We start from the raw sequence: 16,577 nt of genomic DNA on the forward strand, positions 1-16,577 counted from the left end.
ACAGTACAGAAAAAACGAAGCGAGCCTGGTGCCGGGGCGGAGGTTGGCACTAGAACAGCCGGAGCAGGGCAAGTCGGGGTCGTGATAACACGCAAGCTTTAACTCTCACTTGTTGTTCTTTTCGATTCGGGAGATACAAAGATAGTTAACACACGGAAGCCACGTAGCCAGTACTTCCTTCATAGCCATGAGTTCTTGCAAAACGATATATGTGAATGTATGTGTATAATAGTATTCAATAAACAATAAACAATTCAGTGTATAGAGCAGGCGGCAGCCTTTTTACTGGGATTTAAATGTATTTAATATATATATATAGATTTTAGCGGGACATCCTATAATGCAATGTACATGAATTTTACGAGTTATATCCAAACAAGGCCTACAGAAATCCACTTAATTTGAATGGGAAACGTAAAACAAAAAATGAGACAAACGCAATTAAAGTAGTAAGGTTAGTAAAACTTAAAAAGAGAAAACTTTAAACAACCCGCCCGTTCGTGGTCCGCGGTCTGACAGCAATTGCAAGCGGCCCACTCGGGTCTAGTGGGTGTTTCCCCAGGCGCGCAGCAGCGTCAGCGCCTTGTTGAAGTAGGCGCACCACTCCTCGCGCTCCTCCTTCGTGTCGGCGGAGAGCAGATGCCGCACAGTGGTTGTGTGTCCTTTGGGCACGATTATCAGCGACTCCTGGTCCGTGTCCATCGCCGGGCGCTCGCACTCCAGCAGCATGGTGTTAAGGCGGGCGCAAATGTCACGAGGTGCGGTTGACACCTTCTGGGAGCTGCAGGCATTCAGATCAATGCTACCCATGGGCGTCTTGCGCTTCTCATCGTCCGGATATTTCCAGAAGTTCAGCACAGAGCCGTTCAGATAGCACCAGCGGCGATGCCAGGCCCCGAAGCCGGAGATGTCCTCGAACATGGTGAGGAATCCCTTGTACTCCACGCTCACGGACAGTTCGCAGTTAACCTTCATATGGACGACGCCCTCCAGTGGGCTGACGCCCAACACCTGGGTCAGCGTCCAGCTGGTGCGCTGGATCTCACGCAGCGAGAAGATGGCAAAGCCATACTGCACCAGCTGCGGCTTTCGCACCACATGAGGCCCGGCCGGACTCTGCACCGGCGGCATCACCAGCCGATTCTCGCCACTCTTCTTCTTGGGCGTCTTCACGCCGCCCTTCTTATTCACGTTAATGTGATACTTGAGCTCGTGGGGTAGCTGATCGCGTTGGGCCAGCATGCCATAGATTTCCAACGTGATCTGCAGAAGAAAAAATTAAATTAAAGCGTACTGTATAACTTAGGAGCTGTTTAAAGACTTACCCGGAAGTCGGCGTACACATTGTTCAGCTGCAAGACGTCGGGGAACTTGACCGACAACAGGCCAGGCATCGTGGGCACAGTCTTGGTGGCCAGTACGTGCTCATTGTACTTCAGCAGACACACCAAGTGATGTCCATTAATGTTGCCCGAAGCCATTTTACGCACATACTCCTGGCGCAGGGGAATCGTGATGTCCTTCACAGTTAGCAGTCCCTTCTCCTTGGGTGCGCCCACGGGACGCATGCTGTTCTCCACCCGCAAACGTTGCACCTCGTCCAGGCAGGCCTGCCGACGATGGGCTGGGAAGAGATTATCCGTTAGCAATAATCGATCTGGAAGCTGGATGTGAAGACTTACTTGCCAGCAGGAGATACCGCTCCCCCTCCACGGACTCCGTAGAGCCGGAGAACTCGACGGTGGCCGCGCACAGATTGAGGGCCTGGCTTGCCTGGCCGATCACCTGCTGCTGCTTGCACACCTCGCTCAGCAGCTTCTTGATCTTGTCCTGGGCCTGCGAGGCCTCGCTGGAGTCGCGCGCATTCTGAGCCTGATCGTCGTCCTCATCGGTCTGCTCGTCCATGCTAGCCGCCCCACCTTCGCCCTGTTGCGGTGAGTCATATTCCAGCCTGTGCTTGGCATGACAGTCCCCTGCGAGAGCTGATCGCATCACCTGCTGCTCGCGGCATATCTTCCGCACGGGCGTGGAATTGGAGCTCTGAAAGCGGAGAAGGTTATTTAATTATCTGTAAAGTCACTTTGAATGATTTCACTTACGTTGGCACTCTGCTGGCGACGGTAGAAGCTCACAGTGTGCACCAAGGTGACCAGGTTGTCGTTGTCCTGGTTCACGCTCAGCTCGGACTTGACCGGCTGCGCTCCACTGGGCAGCGGCGTCTGCACGTCCATGATATCCGAGTGCTCATCGATGGGTGTGCAAGTGCTGGTGGCTGGATTCTTTCGGAAGGAGAAGCTGTTCGAGGCCGTGGTTCCTTTGCTCTGCGAAAACAGGCTATTTTAGAAGAATATCCTAGCAGTTTTAAAGATAACCTACGCCGAAGGACAGCCGACTGGCATTCTGATCATCCCCGCTCTCGCTCTCATCGTCCTGAGTGCTGCCGTAATCCTCGCCCAGAGCCTGATTCAAATAATCATCCATGCCCGAGGCTTGCGACGAGTTCAACGAGCTGTCCTCGTGAGCCTCGTGGCTGTAGTACATGTTCTGGTCCGCATAGTGCACCGTCTGAAAGGAATTCAAGGGGATTAATGGCGACCGCCCGCTGGGTTGCGAGTTTTCTACCTGTTCGCTCACCTTTTTGGCACACTGCTGATGCTCCGCCTCGTTGCGCTGCACGGCGCTCATTATCTCGCGGCCCAGGCTGCCGTTGCACATACCGGCGCTGCTGTCCTCAGTCTGCGACTGGTCCTCCGACTCATCCATGCAACTGCTCGAATCAAAGATAAGCGGTTAGTTAAGCAAGCGATTTTATTGGTCGGTCTTGTCTAGGGGGTGGGCGAGGGGTCTAAAGCTATAAGTGTCTTATGCCTATCAGTCGGGGAAAGCTACTCGATGCAGAGCAGGAATAGCAGGCAGGAGTAGCATTTGTCAGCGCACCTTTCCGTCTCCTCCTCGTCCAGATGGTGGCTGTCATCGGTGGCGGAGGCCGTTTCCGTGGCACAGCAGTTGTCCCCGCTGGAATCGAGGTCGGACAAGGCCGGATACAGGCGATCGGAATGAGATGTGCGGGCTCGCTTGGAGTCCTCGTCAGTGATGGGCGCATCACCAGCTGAAATTACGGGAATATCAGCTAAAGGTTTCCGAATTTCCCTGGTTTAGTCGTATTCGCTTACGTGAACGCCTCTTGCTGCTGGCCGATGCGGGTGAAAGTCCTACAGTGGGCGGTGGCGGAGGCGGCGGCATGGGACGCACCAATCTACTAGGAGCTGGCGCAGGTGCTGGAACCGGTGCAGGCACAACACTGGCCGATTGCTGGATGTCGAAAAGCTCCTTTTGCTTGTTGAAACGATTCGAGATTATCTGCATGTCCTCCTGTCTCTGGCGATCGATTTCCTTGAACCTGTTCTCAGAGCTGGATTGAGCGTTGGCCACCAGAGCGGCCACCTTGTCGCGCAGCTTGTTCTCCGGCTTGGGTTTAGCCGCAGCAGCAGATACCGTGGTAGCAGCCGCAGCGGTCACCGGATGCACTGCCGCCACATGGGCTGTTGTTGGAGCAAATGAGAAACCCCAATTGAATGTAAAACTCGAGCATCTAAGCCTCGGAATTCTTACCTTTCGCCTCCTCGGGCCTGATCTGGCTAATACTGGGAGCAGTTCCAATGGGCGCCTTGGGCAGCATGGCCTTGTTGTTCCCTGTTTCGAAGAGCTTCATGCGCTCCTTCAGCGACAGCTCGCAGGGATCCTTCTGGTTACGCTGGCTGCCTTGCAACTGTCCACTGCCACCGGCTTTATTCTCGAAAATGGCTGCTCGGCCGGAAACCAAACCAGACTTCACGCTCACCGCAGGCGCTGAAGCTGGTGCAGGCTTGGCTAGCTGAGGAGCAGAGGACCCAAAGGTTCTGGCCACCTGGCTGACGGTCGTCGATTTCTCTGGCACTGGTGGCTTGACCGCTGGCGCCGGCTCTCCCTGTTTGGCATAATCATATGTGTGTTTAATAGTCGACGACTCGCGGCGCTGAAAACCTTGGGCCTCCAATGAGCTCAGTACCTTTGGATCCCACTTTAGCTGCTTGGTCCGGGCAGCCTCGTCTACTTCGTCCTTACGTGGGGGTTGCGGGGCAGGCCCCTTCTCTGCCCGCCGACTGGGCAAATCCGGCTTCGGTGGCGGCGCCTCAATGGGTCTGTGCACATCGTGGTGTGCCGTGTCGTCCTCCCACTGGTTAATAGTGTCCGCTAAAGCGGCTAGTTTCCCAAATTTCTGCTTCGGCTGTCTGCTGCAGCGGCTGGTCATATCGTCGTCGTCGCCCGCATGGAACTGCCCCTCCGTGCGGTGGATGGGCGAGGAGAGGTCGTCAGTGTTCGAGTACAAAGCGCCCATGCGCTGCAGTCTGCTACGGGAAGTGTCCCTGAGTCTCGCCAGCGGCTGGTTAACTGGCTCCAGGGCGGGACTCGGTGTCTCCGCCTCCTCGTCGTCGTCGGTCACCTCCTGCTCTTGGATCTCAACTTGCACCTGGAGGAACCGAATTCCAGCACACAAGAGATAAGCAAAAAAGCGCGAAACGGGACAGGGGTGGGTGAGCGAAACTTACCCCAATTGCTTTGTCTGTGGTTATGTTTATCTCAATGCCCATCTCCATGTTCTCCTTGTCCTTGACCGCCGTATAGTGACGCAGCGGCTTGGATGGCGACGCCTCCAGCGAAGCCTTGTCTAGCAGCACGACCTTGCCACTGCTGCTGGCGGCGCTCTGCACACCCGGAGAGTGGCTCCTGGGAGCCACCGCGGCGGCATCCGACGTCGGAACGCTGCACTCGGAGAGGGGGAATTTGCTGGCGTTGCTGATGCCGAGGGCGCGACTGCGCTGTTCCGCCTTCTCGAGCATGAGCTAGAAAACGGAAATTCCATGGAAATGGAGATTGATGGATGCAATTACCAACACTCGTGCACCGCAGACAAAGGGCGTCAGCCTTCGTACCTGAGTAAACTCGTCCATTGTTGTTTTTGTTGCTGCTGCTGCTGCCAATGCAAATGCGTTTTCTAGTTGCGCGCACTTGAATGCCGGACGTACTGTTACTGTACTAGCACTCTTTTTTATTTATCACTTGCGGGCTGCGCGTCAGTTTACATTCGAAATTATGCGCGTCGCTTCTGCTTTTTTCGGCGGTTGGATTCGATTTTTTTAGAGTGCAGAGAAGCTAGCTGAAAATACCAAAACCTGATTCAAGCCAAAGGCGAGAATTCGGCAAACTTGTAGCCTGGTCACACTGGCCTCGGTTTTCGAATCCAATTATTAAGGTCTTTTTAAATGAATTTTTTAGCATTTATAAACTTTATTTTTGTTCAAATTAGTACCTTATTTACAAAATAAATTAAAAATAAAAAATCTTCCCGTGTTCCATTTTCCCACCGTACCTTCCTATTCCGTACAAAGTCTGGCAACGTCACGCGATATTCCGAAAGCAGCGTGACCGCTTGGGAAAAAACCTAAAATCCACAAGTTTTTTAATTTATTTTGGTATTATTATTCTTATTTTAGTGTTAAAACTAGAGCTGGGAAACTATCGATAGTGACACCATTCGATATTTTCGATGTTTTGAAAACGAAAATTCGATACTATCGATAGTATCGTTTTTTTACGATTCTTTTTGCAAATTAAAGTTATAGCAATTTCAAATAGAATTATAATACTATTCAATATGTTTTGACTAAGTAATTAACATAAATATTCTATCCAAGCAACTTTGCACAAATAAAATTGTATTACCATTGCTAAACATACGCTTAGACTCTGAAGACGTGGCGTAGACGCACCCTTTCTTTTGAGATTCAGTTAATATTTTTCACCACCAACTCCAATTTAAGTTAATTTAGAATACATTTTTATTATAAAAAAAAAAATATATATATACATATATATATATATTTGTTTGCATTTTTCTTACTAAATTTCAGCAACAAAGCAGAGATATAAAAATAGTCCCGTACTATCGATAGTGATAAAAAACTATCGATGGTGGCTCAAAAAAAGGAAAAAGTCGATACCTCGATAGTACCATCGATAGTTTCCCAGCTCTAGTTAAAACTGCGCGCAAAACCATATTGTTTTCTTATTTCTAATATAAACAAATGTCGATTACCCTCGATTTCAATGGCAAGAACTTGGCCAAAAGCAAGTCGTTGGATCTGCACTACTTGCCGGCCAAGGTAGACGGCGACGGCGAGGCCAATGTGGAGGAGTACTTCAACAACTACACGAGGGAAGCAGCCGAGTTTGGAACTGGCGTTCTTACAAACGCTTTGCGCGGCTATCCGCTGATGGGCGAGCGACTGAAGGTGCCAGAGGGATACCGGGGTCTGGTGCTCCAGGAAACCGACAAGCCGCTAAGCGAATCCTCGGACCGGCAGCTGCGACTCACAGGCGTTTTCGATGAGTTCACCTACTGGAACTACGACAAAGTGCCCTCAAATGGCGATGCCTACCGACAGGCTCTCGTCATGGCGGATGTGGCCCAGGCTGTAGGTCATCTGACCTCCACAATAATTCTTCCCAATTAATAATTCTTTCTTACCCACAGCTGTCCCAGCCGATCAGCGAACAAGATTTAGAGGCGGAAATTGCACGGAACAAGGAAAACACCAAGGAGAGTCCCTAAACTTCAGTTCTTAGGCGCGCTTACAGCGTTTATTATATAGTATTCCAAAAGCTAATCAAATACAGATGTATCTTTACAATTCGTACACTTTAGACTTAAGCTGGTATAAAAGATTCCGCTTATAAGTAGGTTGTAGTGGTGATGGTGGCTTCACTCGTCGGCGTCCTCGAATCGCTCGTCGTCGTCATCCAGACTGAGGTTCTGCATGCCGCCCACCTCGCCGCCGTTGCGGCCCAGTGTCAGCGCATCTTGCTCCATGTCCTCGTCGTCCATGCCGCCGGCGTCCTCCATGGGGTCACTGTCCTCTGAATCGCTGTCCGCAGAGTCCGGATGCAGCGCCTGGCAAGTGGTCATGGCGCTGTACATGGTGTCCACGGTGTGAATGTCGTCGGGCAGCAGCCAGCACTCTGTCACCTCCTCAAACTGCTCGTCCACGGCGTCCTCGAAATTTTCCTCCTCATCGTGCTCGTCGCTGCCATTGCCCTCATCAACCTCGGCGTCATTACCGGCAGCAGCTCCTGCTCCGTTCTGACCATTCACCGCCGGCTGCGGCGGATCGCCATAGACGCCGCTCCACTCCACCTTGTGGTCCAGCATGAAGTAGATGCATTTCCGCGGGTTCGAGGAGATCCCGTGCAGACTCACCTGCTTCCACTCTATGGAGATGCCCTCGGCCAGGTCGCTCGGCTGCCAGGAAAGCGTGCTGGAAAAGCGGGGGTGTTTTATCATTAACAATAACAACGTCGCGGCAGACGCCGGCTTTGTGCAAAAAAAGCTCACTTTTGGGCGATGTAAATGGTGCCCTCGCCGACCACTTTGTCGCCCAGTTTGAGCTTGATGTTGTTGGCCGTGTACATCAGGCCGTGCTCCGGCGGCGAAACGGGCATTATCAGCACCATTTTAATACAGGAATATTTTATAAATGCGATCAAACAATGGTCCAAATGTGCAATTATTTATTTGGTGTTGGTAAATGTTTCCCCATACCTTCAGTGTTGGGAAGCGCGCGTACCAAATGGTTCTCTGACCAGTCTGGCAACGCCGAATTGAATTTTCCACCATTTTACAGGTGCCTTTGTTCGGAAAATTCTTTATTTGAAACCTCGGAAAATTAGCAATGAGTAATTTTGCTCATGGAAAATGTCTTGAATCAATTTAAATCCACTTATTCCGACGTGCTACCAGATCTCTGCTGAAATGGGCATAATTTGGCGCTCTAGCCGTGGTCACACTGTTCGGTAGCGTCTCGTTCAATTTTCAGCAGTTAAAATTTGGGTTAAATGAAAAAATATGTGCCCGGGCGACATATGATCGGCAATTAAACAACGCTCCCAAAACGGAATTCACAACGGGCGGAATTTGAGAGAAGCAACCTTCGGGATTTGTGAACAAACTTGTCGTCCTTGCTACAACTCCGTTGTTGTTGTTTTTGCGTTTCCGCTGTCATTGTTGTTGTTGTTGTGGTTGTTGAACAGTGTTGACTCGATAAGCACGAATAAGAGGATTCTACGATGGACCATGCGAGCCCGAGTGAGCCCAGAGACCGAGATTTGGCCGCGCGCATGCGTCGCTGCAACTACGAGAAGTACAAATCCCTGGTGCGCATGCACCTTTCCTTTGAATTGGAACTTAACACGGATGAGTAAGTGGATTGACATTGGGTGTATAACGCATAATTAATGAGCCACCTGCAGGTTTGATCTCCCCTGCCACGAGATTGTGTACGAGGAGAAGGGAAAGCTGAAGAAGTGGAACCGCCTGTCCAAGAAACACCGTCTGGGCCATGGAGCAGGAGCTGCCACCGCTTGTGCGCAGGGCTCGGGAAGCAAGTCTGTGGGCAATAGTCCCACGGAAACGCTACAGCAGCAAATCGATCCAGGCTTCCTAATGCATCTGCAGGAGCTCAAGGAGTTCCTCATGCTGGAAAAGAGTGAGTCTAGCCTGAAACGCTGGAAAATTGTTTTATTTATTATGCTTCTCTGACAGATCTCACACAGGAGGGCCTGTTCCGCAAAGCAGGAGCCGTGTCCCGACAAAACGAGCTGCGGCTGCACATCCAGCACGACAAGCCCCTGGACCTTGAGCTGGCCGGCTTCTCCGCCCACGACTGCGCCACCGTTTTCAAGAGTTTCCTGGCCGAGCTGCCGGAGCCCTTGCTCACCGATGCCCACTATCCCGCCCATCTGCAGATAGCGCCGCTCTGCCAGGCGCTTAGTGGACAGGTGGCGGCCAGTGGCGAGCGTCAGCAGCACCTGCTCAACTCGGTGCAACTGCTGCTGCTGCTCCTGCCCGAAGAGCATCGGGACCTGCTGCGACACATCATCGAGATGCTGCATGCGGTGGCGCAGCACGAAAAGAGCAACAAGATGAGCGCCGAGAATTTGGCCACCCTGTTCACGCCGCACTTGATCTGCCCGAGGCAACTGCCGCCGGAGGTGCTGCACTACCAGGCCAAGAAAATGTCCAGCATCGTGACGTACATGATCGTCCGCGGCGTGGACATCTTCGAGGTGCCCGGCAAGCTGTCCACCGACATCCGGGCGTACTTTCTTGAGCGCAAACGCAAGAAAACCATGTCGCCGGAACAAACGCTCGACGAGTCCATCTCGGACGTCTCGACGGTCAACACGGTGTACACTTTTGTAGATCGCGCCGCCACCGCAGCGGCCACCAACACCAATAACACGGACACGGAGCTGGCGCAGCTATACGCTCACATTCAGAGCATGCCGGAGTCGTCCAAGAAGAGGCGGTTAATCAAGCAGTTTAACAAGCAAAATGGCCAGGGTATGAAGAGTTTGTAATTAAGGAGGATTGTTCAGTAATTACTTGGATTTTTAGGCACGCCACTGCAGTTGGTGGTAATGAATCGTCTGAAGAACAACGAGGCTACGCGGAGTGCCAAGTCCCTGGGCGATTCCATCAAGAAGCACATTTTCCACAAGAGCCTCATGTCGCGCACCCCGAAGAGGGTGCCGCCGCCCAGCTTCCACTTGGCAGGTGGTGCCGAGGTGAGTCTGACTCTGGTAGCATGGATTTCTGTGTTCAGTAACTAACTGCATGTCTTCTCATTGACCGCATCGTTCCCACCCACCGCTAGACGCCCAACCTGTCGCATGTGAAGCAACCCAAGCTGCGGGTGCTCTTCCAGAGCCCCACGCCACCCACACCCACATCGACCATCACCAGCGTCACGCTGGCCACTAACCCAAGGCATCCGCTTCAGAAATCCATCTCATCCGCCTCCCTCAAGATCGAGTCCTCGTCCTCGGACAGCAGCTCCAGCTGTGCGCCCGGCGGCAGCATCTCGGCGCCAGTCAGTCGCCAGCAGTCGAAGGAGTTGCCGCACGGAGCGGCCGGTGGACCTGCTCTTCCCGGTCAGGATGCGGACGAAATCGATGCTGATTGTTGTGTGACGCCACTGAAAATTATGTCGGCGGCTGCCAGGCAGCTGATGGACAAGAAGAGCGTGGCCTGGGACGAGCACCGTCTGCTGGAGGTCGAGGAGTACTCGAATCCCTCCACGCCTGTGCAACAATCCTCGCGCTACAAGTCGGAGCCTAATCTCTCAAGTATACTGCCGCAGGTGCACGCCGGTGAGGTTCACGACGACGACGATGACGGAGCACTCACTCCCATTGTCGAGGGCGCCAGCACAATGGCTGCGAGCAGCAGTCACGTTGGCCGATCGATAACCCGAAAGCTGATGAAGGGCGTCAGCATGGGCAATCTCAGGTTCCCCTTCAGCACGCCGGAGACAACAAAGCGATTGGTGCGAAGTGTTTCTGCCACCCTGCGAAGGCGTCCCAGTGGCGAGGAGGCCAAGCATGCTCCCCTGCTAGAGGATGTCGATGACAGCGATGAGGAGGAGACGGCACACCAAGCTGACGAGGAAGATGACGATGATACGCTGTCGGAGAACAATTCGAACGAACTGCCTGCCCTCAGCCTGGGCTACCAGCAGATCCTGCAGAGCAGCGTGTATCGCAACATGGATCTCATAACGAGCACACCAGCTCTTCACATGGGCCGGCGTTCCATGTCGCCCATTACAAAGTCGACTCAACGCATGCCCAAGGCGATGCAGGTGCGATAAGTTCCCATATATCAGCAGGTTTTATACAAAAATATTGATAGGAATCTTGGTAGAAATAATCTTATCTTAGATATTAGATTTTATCGTAGATCTCTCTACTAATTTATTTTGCAATGAATATTTTAAGAATTTAATTTAATCTTAATTCTTATTTCATAATACATAACATATTCTGCTCTTTTAGGAATCCATAATGACGCCGCGTTCAAGGAAGCCCGTGATGCTGCTCACAGCCTTGGCTGGCAATGGCGACAAGCAGCTGAACCTGAGCCTTTCTGAGCAGGAGGAACAGGACTCGATTGGCGGCACACCAACCAAGCAACTAGATCCGCCTTCGCTGCACAGCGAGGATGCCACATCCCTGGGCGGCTATGCGGATATCTTGAGGCACCAGCACAGCTTTGCCCTACTCAATTCGCGCCAGCGGACGACCAGCAGTAGCAACAGCAACGAAGACTCCAAGCCCTCGAATGCCCTGTCCAGTGATTTCAAGTGAGTTGCAATAACGATGTTGAGGTTGATTCAACTGAAAATGGGTCTTACTTAATCCTTAGGGAATATTTGCTCACACGCAGCGTACTGACAGCCAGTCCGGCTGACTTGTCGTTTGCCAGTCGCTCGGATGACTTCGGTGGAGCCAGCACCACGCAGGACATCGATGACTTGGACGAATCCGATCTGAGTCCCAGCCTGCTATACTGCCTTGACGGAAACGAGCCCACTTTGGCATCACCGTTTGCCAACAGCAATGGGCGAAAGCGATCGGCAGGCGCGCCCTTGAAGTCTGTCCTTATTCCAGACGACGACGACGACGATGAGGCGGACAACAAGGAAAACAAGGAGAATGTCCAGGAGGAGCACCATTCGCGCACCAAAAAGCTGCTAATTACTTCTCCCGCGGAGTATCCGGGCGAGACGGCCCTCTAGCTTTAAGTCGAGCCAATCGCACTCCTAAGATATTTGCATAATCTAACGTTAAAACCGTTGTACGGTTTTAAAAAATCATTTCTCATCAAAATGTTTAAGAAAAAGATTGCTTCCGTTAAACAAAGAAACAAAAACATTTTCGGTATGACACGTTCTCTCGTTTTAACTTGGCCGCGTTCTAAAATTTTAGCCTAAGTCCTAACATTATAAATGCATGCTTAAAAAACCATAAAATACATATATAATTATATATAATCGGAATGTAAGTGGTGTTCTTTATGTGAGGATTAAAGGTATTAAGGCAACGTTGGGGGTACGTGAGAGTTTCCGTGCTGATTAGATGGTTGAATAATGTGTTTACAAGTGCTTGAGATAGCATTTTGAAGTTTGCAGTGGGGAAACTTACAATTTTGTGCTGTTTTGAGGCCAGCTGAAGGATTGTTCAAGAGCGTATACATAACAATATGTAAGTTTCATAAGAATTTGAAGGAATCATAGCACTGATTTACTTATTATCTTTAATAATTTCTTTAAATAAAACAAAACTAAATATTTAAAAGGTTTTGTCCCAATAACGGTTTTTGTTACATTTGTCCCAAGACAAATCATACCCTTTCCAACACTAATTATGCTGCCCAGCAGGCGCTTTTCAGCACTGTTTCACCCGTCAAACAGCTGACTTTTGTTGATAGTTTGCCGAAAAACACAAATTATTTGCCGAAATCCAACATTTTCTTTATATTTTCAAACAAAACCAGTTACTAAACCAAACAAAATGGGAACCTGGGTGCTGGAGGTGGCAAAGATGGGCATGTACATGGCCTTTCCCGTGACTCTCTTCCACATCTTCAATCAGCCCGAGTATTTCGAGGAGTGGGTGACCAAAAAGAAGCGCGAGCTGTACCCACCGGAGAGTAAAAGCCACCACGAGGAGCTGCAACGGGCGATCCGGGAGCATCATGCCCAGCACGACGCCAAAATGTTGAAGGCCATGGAGGAAGCAGAGCGCAAGAAGTAGATATCCTGATCCAGATCCGCACCTGGAGCTAATCCCCCGTTATACAACCGGGGGCGAGCAAACAAACAAACGCATCTCCCGGTGCTCCAAAAGCGGGAGTGACTAACCCAACCGTTCTGTATTTGTGTGCGACGTAATAAAGACTTGTTGTATTGTTAACCGAAAAACACTCGAATCGAGGATACGATAAGTGTTTACGACTGTAAATCATCAGGAAATACCTGTGATGCGGCGGCCCCGGGGGATACTCGAAATGCATTTCGAAGTCCATTATCGCTGGAAAACAACTGCAGTCCAAGAGCCCGCCTCGGTGTGTGGGGGGGCTTTGCCTCGATAAGGCTTATTACATGATTATTGGCCCACAAGGAGAGCCCTCGGGACTACTTCACACTGGGTTATTCAGCCGAATATTATCAATCGCGGTAATCACTTATCAGCTGCGGCCGAGCCCGCTCATCGTTCCCGGCTATCGGGAGAGTCCTCTACTGCCGATAGGCCCGCTTGACCGCCAGGTGACCGTTGGCTCTCGAGTGGGCCCGGTTATGTGGGTATTTTGTCACAGTTCTCGGAGTTCGACCCAATCTCAACCTCCTCTACATGTGTTTTAGGCGTGATGCTCGCAGCGATGTTTGTTTCCAGAGAGATTAGATGAACTCCGTCCGATTTACGCCCATTCAATTATTTTGTGTCGTCGTAGGGTCTCTCATTATCTCGTTTTCACACGGCAGCTCAGAACCAATTGTTCAGTAGTAAATCACAACATACCGGAAATAAAGTTAAGATCAAGCCGAAGACGAAACTACACTATGCTAGTTTTTGGAGCTAAGGGAGCTTTGCCTTGGGCATGAATATATGGATTCCCAAGTTTGTTTATTTTACTTGATTTTTTAATAGCTGATTAGATGTTATAGAAGAATATTAAGATTCATTAAATTGTTTTATCATTATATTATTGGGAGGAGCTGTATGTGGCATCGGTAATGCCCCAAAGGAGAGAATTGTTTCTCAAAGAAAATGTCACTTTAGCTCTGATTTTAGCACCTAAAAGTGAATGCGACACAGAATGCTCTAACTAATTCTCATAAATTAAGAGACAATATCAAATTTTCTATTATATTAATATCGTTTCGTTGCTCTAATAACGTCCTAACTAATAAAAACAGGGAAATAAAGGTAAAGTCGAATATCCACTTTCAATTAATAATTCGAATATTTCATAATTATTTTACCAATACCCAACGACTCGTTTATAGTTTTTAAATTTTAACATATTAATTCTATGAAAACTTACAAATCACTTCTATACAAAGTTATACCCAAGATCCCAGCAATTAAAAAAATTAATATGTTAAAGATTTTATTCCCACGAAAAGGAAGCTGATCGAGCAAGTATCTAGGGAATCCCAGAACCAAATCCTAGTTAACCCAAACAATCCAGGTGGGTAGGGCTAGTGGGGATACCCCCCCGCAGGGCATAATCGGACAATTGTTATATGGAAGCACTTGATTGCTCTTCTAACTACCTGTGTTGTTGGTGGAAGCGGGACAAGCGTATCGGCAGACGTTTAATTAGGTGCCTCTGCTCTAAACTGATTTTCGGGGCTCTCAATGACGCTGTGCCTCCACCCACCCTCACCTTCCAGTCCCTCTTCCTGCTCCGATCGAGAGTAGTACTTACTGCTAGTCACTGATTTACGACTATAACTTGCAGTGGCTCGCAGTTGACGTCGCTGTCGGCGGCGGCGCTTTAGTTATCGCATGGAAAGCGATTTTTCCAGCCAAATAACGGTCGCGTGGCTAATTCAGTTCACTTGCAACGATCGAGGAGAAAGCATCAATCATGTCCAAAGGATCGGTTCTGCCGCAATATATTGCTGGGCTGTCGGCCAGCTTCGGTGCCCTTTGCATGGGCGCCAGCATCGGTTGGTCCTCACCAGTGGAGTCGATGATAACGCAGAGCTATGACTACGGCTTCACGATCACATCCAGCCAGTTTGGCTGGATATCCTCGCTGCTGACACTGGGCGCCACAGTGATCTGCATACCAATCGGTTTTTCCATCGACTGGATTGGACGCAGACCCACTATGTTGGCACTGATTCCGCCCTATATGGTCGGCTGGGTCCTGATGATCTGGGCAAATAACGTGGCCATGCTGTACTGCGGACGCTTCATCCTGGGCATGTGTGGCGGGGCCTTTTGTGTCACTGCGCCTATGTACTGTACGGAAATCAGCCAGACGGCTCTTAGAGGTACCATCGGCGCCTTCTTCCAGCTGCTAATCGTGTCGGGAGTGTTCTATGGTTATTTGGTGGGAGCCTTCTTACCCCTGTTAACCATTAACATCCTGTGCGCCATCTTGCCCCTGATCTTTGCCCTCGTGCACTTCTTTATGCCGGAGTCACCGGTTTACTTGGCCATCAAGGGACGAAATGAGGATGCTGCCGCCGCTCTGCAGTGGCTCCGCGGCAAGGATGCCGACATCGATGACGAGTTCAAGGAGATTATGGAGGAGACCCAGAGGCAGAATGACCAACCCAAGGTATGTATTTAAGAGTTCATTTAAAGGTTCATATGATCAGGGAACTGAAAATAATAAAATATTCAATTTGAATGTCCGTTAGGCCCAGCTTTCTTAACCTTGCCAGAGTCATGAAAATAATTCAGCTTTCTTTATCTTTATATTTATTTATACTCCTTATCAGTAAGTGTCATGTCATTGAAATTAAAATACAGGAACTAACTAGTGCTCAGATAGTGTCCTACAAGGGCTTTCAACTACTTAATTATGTAAACAAAATCTATATATTTTATTTGATACCTTTCTTATCATTCTAAATTTCAGACCAATATCCTAGTGGCCCTGCGTCGCCCTATTGTCTTGAAGGGTCTCGGCATTGCTGTGCTGCTGCAGGTGTTCCAACAGTGGACGGGAATCAACGCCATCCTGTTCTACTCCAGCTCAATTTTCGAGGACACAGGCTCTGGTATATCCGGCAGCTTGGCCTCGATCATTATCGGAGTCACCCAGGTTCTCAGCACGCTGGTTGGAGTGCTTATTATCGACAAGGCTGGCCGGCGGATTCTGCTCCTGGTCTCCGGTCTCCTGATGGCCGTGACCACTGCCCTCATGGGCGTATACTTCCAGCTAAAGGAGAGCAGTCCGGGATCAATGGACAACTTTGGGTGGCTGCCCATCTCTAGTATCTGCATCTTCATTGTGTTCTTCTCAATCGGATTCGGGCCAGTGCCGTGGCTGGTCATGGCCGAGCTCTTTTCGGAGGATGTGAAGAGTGTGGCTGGATCGATTGCCGGCACCAGCAACTGGCTGTCGGCCTTCATGGTCACGCTGCTCTTCCCGATCCTCAAGGAGGGGATTGGCCCAGGGCCCACCTTCTGGATCTTCACCGTGATCGCTGTGCTCTCCTTCCTCTACTCGCTGTTCTTCGTGCCGGAGACCAAGGGCAAGACGATAATCGAGATCCAGCACATACTCTCCGGCGGCAAGATGCCGAAGACAGAAGACGAGACTGTCAAGACGTGAGGCTGCTTAGGCGCTAGGATACTATTTTTCATGTTATCTCTTTAAGCCAATAGGGAAATGTTATGTGTAAGATGTGACGATCCTGATCAATAAAGTTAAATATATATATTCAACACAAAATAAAGTAGTGATATAATTTATTTTATAAAAACTTTACAAACTACAGCCAAAGAAAATCTTATGCAGACCGAAAATTCAATATTTAAGATAAACCTATTGATTTGGGTTTACATTTTCAAGAAAATTTATTTGGGGAAAAGCACTGATAAGTATTCAAAACCAAATCCGCTAAGCTTTTCCCGCCATTCACAGTGTGCCCAGTCGGTGCTTGATATTAAAG

The 16,577-nt window shown here is 49.9% G+C and overlaps 6 protein-coding genes across 7 annotated transcripts; 4 read left to right on the forward strand and 2 right to left on the reverse strand.

Annotated features, from left to right (window-relative positions):
* Positions 1-253: 253 nt before the first annotated feature.
* On the reverse strand, positions 254-5,188 carry scra (anillin, actin binding protein). 2 transcript variants are annotated; one of them, XM_017171972.2, is made up of 12 exons: positions 4,974-5,187; positions 4,590-4,883; positions 4,049-4,510; positions 3,613-3,967; positions 3,174-3,542; positions 2,938-3,109; positions 2,635-2,767; positions 2,377-2,565; positions 2,100-2,321; positions 1,683-2,040; positions 1,326-1,624; positions 254-1,263 (listed from the first exon to the last, which is right to left on the reverse strand). In XM_017171972.2, the coding sequence occupies exons 1-12, from the start codon at positions 4,989-4,991 to the stop codon at positions 544-546; spliced, it is 3,591 nt and encodes a 1,196-aa protein (XP_017027461.1). In that variant the 5' UTR covers positions 4,992-5,187; the 3' UTR covers positions 254-543. The 2 variants fall into 2 exon arrangements, with proteins under 2 accessions (XP_017027461.1, XP_017027460.1); XM_017171971.2 differs by having other exon boundaries at positions 3,613-4,510; positions 4,974-5,188.
* Positions 5,189-5,908: 720 nt separating this feature from the next.
* Positions 5,909-6,716, forward strand: LOC108078316 (ribonuclease H2 subunit C). The gene is made up of 2 exons (XM_017172114.2): positions 5,909-6,515; positions 6,575-6,716. Exons 1-2 carry the CDS (start codon positions 6,126-6,128, stop codon positions 6,650-6,652), a joined length of 468 nt encoding a protein of 155 aa, XP_017027603.1. The 5' UTR covers positions 5,909-6,125; the 3' UTR covers positions 6,653-6,716.
* icln (chloride nucleotide-sensitive channel icln) lies at positions 6,655-7,628 on the reverse strand. Its single transcript, XM_017172113.2, has 2 exons — positions 7,433-7,628; positions 6,655-7,355 (listed from the first exon to the last, which is right to left on the reverse strand). The coding sequence occupies exons 1-2, from the start codon at positions 7,549-7,551 to the stop codon at positions 6,803-6,805; spliced, it is 672 nt and encodes a 223-aa protein (XP_017027602.1). The 5' UTR covers positions 7,552-7,628; the 3' UTR covers positions 6,655-6,802.
* Positions 7,629-7,762: 134 nt separating this feature from the next.
* On the forward strand, positions 7,763-11,926 carry RhoGAP54D (Rho GTPase activating protein at 54D). Its single transcript, XM_017172112.3, has 7 exons — positions 7,763-8,294; positions 8,347-8,582; positions 8,639-9,439; positions 9,494-9,663; positions 9,753-10,739; positions 10,933-11,240; positions 11,303-11,926. The coding sequence occupies exons 1-7, from the start codon at positions 8,164-8,166 to the stop codon at positions 11,673-11,675; spliced, it is 3,006 nt and encodes a 1,001-aa protein (XP_017027601.1). The 5' UTR covers positions 7,763-8,163; the 3' UTR covers positions 11,676-11,926.
* Positions 11,927-12,327: 401 nt separating this feature from the next.
* Positions 12,328-12,860, forward strand: LOC108078028 (protein PET100 homolog, mitochondrial). Its single transcript, XM_017171589.3, has one exon. The coding sequence runs from the start codon at positions 12,451-12,453 to the stop codon at positions 12,691-12,693; it is 243 nt and encodes an 80-aa protein (XP_017027078.1). The 5' UTR covers positions 12,328-12,450; the 3' UTR covers positions 12,694-12,860.
* Positions 12,861-14,489: 1,629 nt separating this feature from the next.
* LOC108077952 (facilitated trehalose transporter Tret1-2 homolog) lies at positions 14,490-16,347 on the forward strand. The gene is made up of 2 exons (XM_017171492.3): positions 14,490-15,235; positions 15,539-16,347. The coding sequence occupies exons 1-2, from the start codon at positions 14,534-14,536 to the stop codon at positions 16,235-16,237; spliced, it is 1,401 nt and encodes a 466-aa protein (XP_017026981.1). The 5' UTR covers positions 14,490-14,533; the 3' UTR covers positions 16,238-16,347.
* The last annotated feature ends 230 nt before the right edge of the window (positions 16,348-16,577 follow it).

The sequence above is a fragment of the Drosophila kikkawai genome, chromosome 2R, assembly GCF_030179895.1.
Source record: "Drosophila kikkawai strain 14028-0561.14 chromosome 2R, DkikHiC1v2, whole genome shotgun sequence".
Taxonomy (NCBI): Eukaryota; Metazoa; Arthropoda; class Insecta; order Diptera; family Drosophilidae; genus Drosophila; species Drosophila kikkawai.

Bases quoted from the DNA above. Each gene is read 5' to 3' on its own strand.
- scra (XM_017171971.2), bottom strand. The intron at 2,322-2,376 runs GTAGGTTATCTT...CTGTTTTCGCAG, and splicing joins CCAGTCGGCTGTCCTTCGGC to AGCAAAGGAACCACGGCCTC. The intron at 2,041-2,099 runs GTAAGTGAAATC...CTCCGCTTTCAG, and splicing joins GTCGCCAGCAGAGTGCCAAC to AGCTCCAATTCCACGCCCGT.
- LOC108078316 (XM_017172114.2), top strand. From the start codon at position 6,126: ATGTCGATTACCCTCGATTTCAATGGCAAGAACTTGGCCAAAAGCAAG. The intron at 6,516-6,574 runs GTAGGTCATCTG...TCTTACCCACAG, and splicing joins TGGCGGATGTGGCCCAGGCT to CTGTCCCAGCCGATCAGCGA.
- icln (XM_017172113.2), bottom strand. From the start codon at position 7,551: ATGGTGCTGATAATGCCCGTTTCGCCGCCGGAGCACGGCCTGATGTAC. The intron at 7,356-7,432 runs GTGAGCTTTTTT...CCGCTTTTCCAG, and splicing joins ACCATTTACATCGCCCAAAA to CACGCTTTCCTGGCAGCCGA.
- RhoGAP54D (XM_017172112.3), top strand. From the start codon at position 8,164: ATGGACCATGCGAGCCCGAGTGAGCCCAGAGACCGAGATTTGGCCGCG. The intron at 8,295-8,346 runs GTAAGTGGATTG...AGCCACCTGCAG, and splicing joins TTGGAACTTAACACGGATGA to GTTTGATCTCCCCTGCCACG. The intron at 9,440-9,493 runs GTATGAAGAGTT...TTGGATTTTTAG, and splicing joins TAACAAGCAAAATGGCCAGG to GCACGCCACTGCAGTTGGTG.
- LOC108078028 (XM_017171589.3), top strand. From the start codon at position 12,451: ATGGGAACCTGGGTGCTGGAGGTGGCAAAGATGGGCATGTACATGGCC.
- LOC108077952 (XM_017171492.3), top strand. From the start codon at position 14,534: ATGTCCAAAGGATCGGTTCTGCCGCAATATATTGCTGGGCTGTCGGCC. The intron at 15,236-15,538 runs GTATGTATTTAA...TCTAAATTTCAG, and splicing joins GGCAGAATGACCAACCCAAG to ACCAATATCCTAGTGGCCCT.